Source organism: Oncorhynchus tshawytscha, linkage group LG06 (genome assembly GCF_018296145.1).
Source record: "Oncorhynchus tshawytscha isolate Ot180627B linkage group LG06, Otsh_v2.0, whole genome shotgun sequence".
Lineage (NCBI taxonomy): Eukaryota > Metazoa > Chordata > Actinopteri > Salmoniformes > Salmonidae > Oncorhynchus > Oncorhynchus tshawytscha.
In genome coordinates, this window is record NC_056434.1 from 59103544 (window position 1) to 59111024 (window position 7481).

Here is a 7481-nt window from a genome sequence, read left to right on the forward strand (position 1 = left end):
AGGCTCTACACCCGGTGTGAAGCGGATTAATGTGCTTAATTTTAAGAAGTGATACAAACCTTATCAAAACATACATGAGGTGTGAGACTATGATTTTTTTAAATCGCAAAAAACCCCCGCTGTTTCTTGCCTTACTGCACACAGGCTGGGCATCATTCACAAGTGATGGGCTAATATTGTCACCCATCAGACTATTCTTGATTTGATCTTGTCTTTACATATACTAAATAATATATGTGTGAAATTTGTTTTGATTTAGAATAGACCATTATCATGCACCTGTCTGGAAACAGGGGCAGGGGAAAAAATGACATGTCATCTATGCACTTAAATAGAGAATTTAGGATGTTTTTCCTGGTGTTTCATTTTCATACCAGTCAGGTAGGTTATACTCCTGATTTTCAATAACAATTGCATTGATGTCAGAGTGATAAGAATGACAAGTTTGGTAGGATACTAGTTTGGTAGGCCTAATTACCGTGACTAAACGTGGAATTTGACTGCCGTCATGACGTGCCGCCACGGTTGCGGTAATATGGCCACCGCAACTTGCCCTAGGCAAGACTAAAGATTTAAGTGCTGTTGAACGGGTTATGGTAGTAGGTGCCAGGCATACCGCTTTGTGTCAAGAACTGAAACGCTGCTGGGTTTTTCCACACGCTCGACAGTTTCCTGTCTGTATCAAGAATGATCCACCAGCCAACTTGAAACAACTATGGGAACCATTGGAGTCAACATGGACCAGCATCCCTGTGGAACGCTTTTGACTCCTAGAGTCCATGCCACGGGGAATTGAGGCTGTTCTGATGGAAAAGAGGAGGGGGTGAGCTACTCAGTATTAGGAAGGTGTGTTGTACACTCAGGTTTTTTTTTTTTACAGGTAACATGCCCCATCTTCTGTCTGAAATGGGTATATTAAAGTAAGCATGATCAGTGCCTAAAAAAATAAAAATAAACACAGCGCCAGTCAAGCAGCCCTGGTTTTTGAACGTAACGATTTGAATTAGTTGTTTGGAGGGAGAGAGCTCTCTCAGTACCTGTAGTCCTTGAAGTGGTGATGCTGCTTTGTCGAGGGTATGGTAGATGTGGAGAATATTGTGGTGGCGTGTGTCTACTGCTACTGGAGGACATGACTGGTGCTGCAACGACAGATAACGTGCTTCTTCAACACTTCTTTGCGTTCACCTATCTCAGCGTCAAACGCCTGAGGGACACAAGGGACGAAGAGATGGACAGACACCTCAACTCATCCGTCCGTTTATGAATATATCTCGTCTTTTTTTCCTTCCCTTTTTTTTCTCCCTTTTTCCTTTTAAATTCCTGCCATTCCATCCTGTCTTGTCCAACATTGTTCCCCTCTGTCCTTTGGGTCTATCTGCAGGCACAGCTCTCCACAGACATGCTGGGGTAGACCTTGAGCACCAGGTTACCTCCCTCGTCCTGGTAGAGAACTACCAGAGGGCTCATCTTCTCTGGGACACAGCAGGGCTCTGGGACCCCTGGAACTATCCCAACCGCACGGACTATACTCTGGATGGTTGCATGGTTAGAGGGATGCAGCACCTGGGAGAGAGGGAAGCAACGGGGAGAGAATGGGAAGGGCCAGTGAGGTAGAGAAAGAGACGGAGAGAGAGAGAGAGAGGTTACAGCATTGTAACTTCGAATCAAATCTAATTTTATTGGTCACATGCGCCGAATACCAGAGCCTTAGACCTTACAGTGACATGCTCACTTACAAGCCCTTAACCAACAATGCAGTTTTAAGAAAAATAAGTCTTAAGAAAGTATTTACTCAAATAAACTGAAGTAAAAAATAAATAAGAACATTTAAAAATAACAAATATTTAAAGAGCAACAATAAAATGATAGTATCGAGGCTATATACTGTGTCAATGTGCGGGGGGCACAGGTTAGTTAATGCAATCGAGTTAATATGAACATGTAGGTAGAGGCAATGCCTGTAATAAAACTGGCAATGCCTGTAATAATTCAACAGGAAAAATTACATTAAGGTTATTCTGTTTGTTTGTTTTTTTAAAGAAGGAAGACTAGCCTTGACAAAAGCTATCTATGATTTAGGAGCACAATGGTTATTCATTAAATAAAGTGCAAGTAGGGAAAACATAACATACATGTAAGTGTGTCCGCACTGGCCAGTAATGTATCTACTGATTTATACTATTTCATAAATGTTGTAGACATATCATCAGACTGGGAGCAATGGAGCAATACCAAATTGAGAACCAGAGGGTTCAAATCCGGCTAGTCATAGTCTTTACCTTGGGCATGGGGAATCCACAGGTTCCAGCGCAGTAAAAGGCATCGAAGGCTTCAGGCGCCAGGACCCACTCACTCCAGCCGATATCGGCAAAGTCGACCCTGAGTGTCCTCCTAGAGCAGCTCCTAATCTGGGGCTCCGATTCCCACTGTCTCTTCTTCGCCTTGCGCATTGTCCACTCATCAAAACTCAGCATTGGAGACTTACTTCCTCCTGCCTTCCCTCTATCGTTTCTTTCATCACTCCTTCCCTCAATGTTGTCTTGCAACCTACTCCCTCCATCGCTGCTCTTCTTTGGGGTCCTCTCGTCCAAGCTCAGAACTGGCGATTGACTCCCTCCATCCCTCTCTCCATCTTTCACTTCTTCCTCTCCGTCCTGGCCGTTCCTCATCCTCTCCTTCCTCCCAGGCTTGGGATTGATAGGTTTCAGGGTGTGGTAGGCGGTTTCAAACAGGTCATCTTTCCTGGATCCGCTAGGCCTGTACTCCACCTCTGGTAGCTCGTTGTTCTGGATGGAGTCTGGGTTTGATGGTACCCCCCTTCTCACACGACCCTTTGACCCCTGTTTAGGGGGAAGACGAGAAGGGTGAGAAGAATTTTCCTTCACCTCAGCCTCAGGGCCATACCTCTGTAAAGTCTGTGCCACACTATTGGGCTCATCTAGCGCATGGTCATCAGCATACATCAACAAATAAGGTAGACTGGCCCCCGACAGTGTGTCCTCTGGCTGTCTGTGGTACTGCAGCCCAAAGTCCAGCTCCACCGACACAAAATGACTGCCCTTTTCCCTGGCCTCTTTTATCGCCACAGTCACGTCCTGCATCTGCCACAACCCTTTCTGGTTAGGGTGAAATGTCATGTTGCCTAGCAATGACACCTGCGACCCTGGATTGAACCCTGACCCAGAGGGGTTGGAGTGAAGGAAGAGGTGGATGTAGGGAGCAGGGTGGAGGTGTAGAGAGCGACAGGCCGGGATTTTGTAGCGTTTGCCCAACCAGGCCCTTGGCCGTGGGCACTGGTCGAACAAGAAGTGAAACGTGGCAGAGAGGATGAGCTCTGAGTCCTGGAGAGACGTCAGGTTCAGATGGTAAAACGTCCTCTGGTCAGACGAGTCTACAGGGGGAGAAATGTGTTACTTCAGATAGTCTTTCACAGTGACCCAGGCCTTAACAACTAAAGAGCAGACAGAGGCACATTGATTCCCGAAGTGGGAAGAAACCTTGAGTGGAACCAGAGTCTGGAGAGGGAACCCATCGTTCTCTGGCTGTTATAGGAGAGGATAGGAGAGGGGAAGAGTTAGGGAGATGGGGAAGGAAAGAGAGAGGGTGAGGGGGATGGGGAGAGAGGAGAGGAGAGGAGTGAGTGCAGAGGAGTGGGGGGAGGGAGGCATGAATAACATATTCATGATGTACACTAGGCAAACAGCAGACGTATTGTCCATTGTATATGCGTCTGCGGATGTATGGAGTGACTTAAGAGATATACATTACTCTGTATCCAGCCTCAGGCATATGGAAACGCTTATTTCAGTTTCCTCCAAAGCTTCCCCTAAGCCACTAATACAGCCAACACTGTCTGCCACGCACCAAGACACTAACCTAATGTTTTTACAGATCTCCTGTTGTTGTCAAAACTCCCTTACATCTCTCCTTAGATTACATGGCTTCTGCAGTTTAAAAAAAAACAACATGTGTTATGATATCTGATAACCACTTAAAGAAGAGCCCCTCCTTAAATTGACATTTATATGTTATATGTAAACAGTTGAGTTATTTTAGTGCATTGCTGTGTTCTGCTCATCGAGGGGAACGTTAGTTTGTGCAAATGGTTTGGAGAGATATTGAGAGATCGATCGACTTGGTTCTTGCAAGACTCAACTGCTGAATCATCAGGCAACCCAAGGAAGGGATGGGATAGGACGACTATAAACCCAACAAAAGGACAACCACAAGAATTAGGACAGAGGTAAACAAACACAAAACCCCCTGGGGGAGAAAGCGGAAGGATTTCTAAGGGATTTCTGGAGGATCGTTCAGGCCTGATAGGGAAACAAGCATTTAGATGAACAAAAAAACAAGCAGAAGAGCACTTGGAAAGGAGGCTGAAGCGGTGAAACATTCTGAACCTTGAGAAAGTATCTTAATCTATGTGTAATGTGCTGTTTCATTGTTCATAGAAGTGCAGAGAGAATTTATCTATAGGTGCATTACTTAAACAAGTGCGCACATCAATGGGAACATGCACATCATTCTAGAGAAGCGTGCATTGTTTAAAGAGGTCCACATGGAGATGAAGATGGATGCATTCTCTACGCATTATTTCAGAGACCTTGCCAACGCGTATCCTGAAAAAAAGTCTAAAAGAAATTGCTAAGGGACTCTCCAGAGACTCTGAGGGCAGACATCCTAAAAGCGAACAAGGAAATATGAAATAAAAGGAGACCTTCTGACGATCCTAATGCTTGGCACACAGTCCTCCACAAGACCAATAATGATCTTAAAATGTCAGAAAACAGAACACTGAGGCAACTGTATATTGATTCCACCCCCAAATGTAATATTGATATATATATAATAACGGTACTGTGATGGTTCTAGGTTCGGAGGCCAGTCTGGATCAATTTGACCACTAGCTCGACCAAATAAAACCTTTTGTTGCTGAACTTAAAACCTCTCCACTGTCACTACCTACAACAGCCTTCACTCCCTATGTGCCTCGGTATGTAGTCCCCAGTGTCCCTCTCCCTTCCTCGCGTGGAGCAGACACAGCCCTGAGCACGCCTCTCTCACACGCGACACCTGCAGTACCACAGCATCTTATAGAGGAGGAGATCAGCCTTGTGCGTCAGCATAGGGATGGGATCCGGGAGCTGCCGTGTGCAATGAACAATGTTGAGGATGACAGTTAGGCTGTCAGGATGTTTCGGCTCTCAGGATGGCAGTGTGCAGACGGAGAGAGGCAGTATCCGGCACAGTCAACGCCAGCCACATGCACAACCTACAGAAAGAGCTATATGAACTAAGGCAGGAATTTCTTAGCCGCCACCATCCACTCTACAAAGGGTCCCACAAAAACCCTGGACCAGGCCAACAGCTGAATCAGAACCCACCAGCGAACCCAACCAACCAATGCACCAACCCAGCTGACCCCCTCCATCCCCATCTCACGGCCTGTAATTACTCCCATCACTCCTGCCATCCTCCATAGACCTGACGAGAAACCAGACATAATATTAATGATGGACTCAAATGGAACGATTAAATTAGAGAATACAACTTTCCCAAATAAAAAGGTGTCAAAGTGCCCAACAACAGAGAGAGCTTATGGAGTACTTGACTGTGGCCCAGCCTAGCTCTCCAAGCCAAAAACTCATTCACACAGGGACCAATGACCTGTGTGCCAAACAGCAGAGGGTGCCCACATCACTAAGTGGAGTGATAGAGAGGGCCTTCACCATCTTCCCGCTTGCAAAGACAGTAATATCTACCTTGCTCCAAAGGAGAGATTTATGACTGTCTTTCTGACAATGTACACCTGTACAGAGGCTGTCCCCACCTTCACCAGGCCGTTAAAGGATGTTGCTCTGGGTGGCCAGTCCACCTCACCCCACAGGAGTAGCAGACCAGCCACCAACTCCTCGAGACAAATCAGACGCTCCTTAAGACCTGCACCCGGTGCCTAACAGAGATCGGAGAAAAGCCAGCAACACTGCTCAACCAGACCAGGTCCGTCGCAGCACAGCTCAACCAGACCAGGTCCGTCGCAGCACAGCTCAACCAGACCAGGTCCGTCGCAGCACAGCTCAACCAGACCAGGTCCGTCGCAGCACAGCTCAACCAGACCAGGTCCGTAGCAGCACAGCTCAACCAGACCAGGTCCGACTCAGCACAGCTCAACCAGACCAGGTCCGTAGCAGCACAGCTCAGCCAGACCAGGTCCGTAGCAGCACAGCTCAACCAGACCAGGTCCGTCACAGCACATCTCTACCAGACCTGGCTTACCAAAGCACAGCTCAACCAGACCTGGCCCACCTCAGCACAGCTCTACCAGACCTGGCTTATCAAAGCACAGCTCAACCAGACCTGGTCCGCCTCAGCACAGCTCTACCAGACCCGGCCCATCACAGCACAGCACAGCTCTTCATGACCTGACCAATCACAGAACAGCTCTACCCGACCAGGCCCACCTCAACTCAGCCCAGCTCTACCCAGCACCGACCACTACCCTAGGGTCTGGAAAAACACTGTTGAGGGTAGTGCACCACATGATGCAGTCCACACCATGTATCATTCACATCATCAGCCCTCATATGCTGAGAGCTTGGAGCTTTGCCAGCCACACTGCCCTCCACACCACCCTCCTCAATTACCCCCACAACCTCCCTCCCAGACTAGTTTTGGTTACCCTCCCTACTCCCATGCCCAGGACAGGCCTGGGACACTCCTGCCCCCAATGGCAGCCCCAACCCTGCAACAGGAGGCACACCAAGGCCTCCTGTGCACACACAGAATTGAGCACCAACAGCCACTCCTTTGGCGGGAGCTTCATCCAGGTAGACTGAGCTCTGCCAACACTGCTCTCCCAGTTCCTGCCCCAGCCACTGTATCCAGCGAATTAAGGGAGGTTTGTCAAATGCGCAGACTAGATGTGACAGATTCTAGATAGGGAGAGGAGTGGCCATATACACTACAGGTCAAACGTTTTAGAACAGCTACTCATTCAAGGGTTTTTCTATATTTTTACTATTTTCTACATTGTAGAATAATAGTGAAGACACCACAACTATGAAATAACACATATGGAATCATGTAGTAACCAAAAAAAAGTGTTAAACAAATCAAAATATATTTTATATTTGAGATTCTTCAAAAAGCCACCATTTGCCTTGATGTCAACTTGGCAACCTCTTGGCATTCTCTCAGCCAGCTTCATGAGGTAGTCACCTGGAATGCATTTCAATTAACATGTGTGCCTTCTTAAAAGTTGATTTGTGGAATTTCTATATTTCTTAATGCATGAGACAATCAGTTGTGTTGTGACAAGGTAGGGGGGGGGATAAATCAGAAGATAGTCTTTTACCAAATAGGGCTAAGTTCATATTATGGCAAGAACAGCTCAAATAAGCAAAGAGAAAAGACAGTCCATCATTACTTTAAGACATTAATGTCACGATCGTCTGAATGAATGGAACAAGGCGCAGGGT

At 46.9% G+C, this 7481-nt stretch overlaps 1 protein-coding gene across 1 annotated transcript in view; it reads right to left on the reverse strand.

Annotated features, from left to right (window-relative positions):
- Nucleotides 1-251: 251 nt before the first annotated feature.
- LOC112253511 (growth/differentiation factor 10) overlaps nt 252-7481 on the reverse strand; it is a 15897-nt gene continuing 8667 nt past the window's right edge. The window contains exons 2-3 of the mRNA XM_042323454.1: nt 2280-3391; nt 252-1563 (exon numbers count right to left, since the gene is read on the reverse strand). Of these exons, the coding sequence (XP_042179388.1) occupies nt 1372-1563; nt 2280-3391 (1304 nt within the window). The 3' untranslated portion in view covers nt 252-1371. The remainder of the gene's footprint in view (nt 1564-2279; nt 3392-7481) is intronic.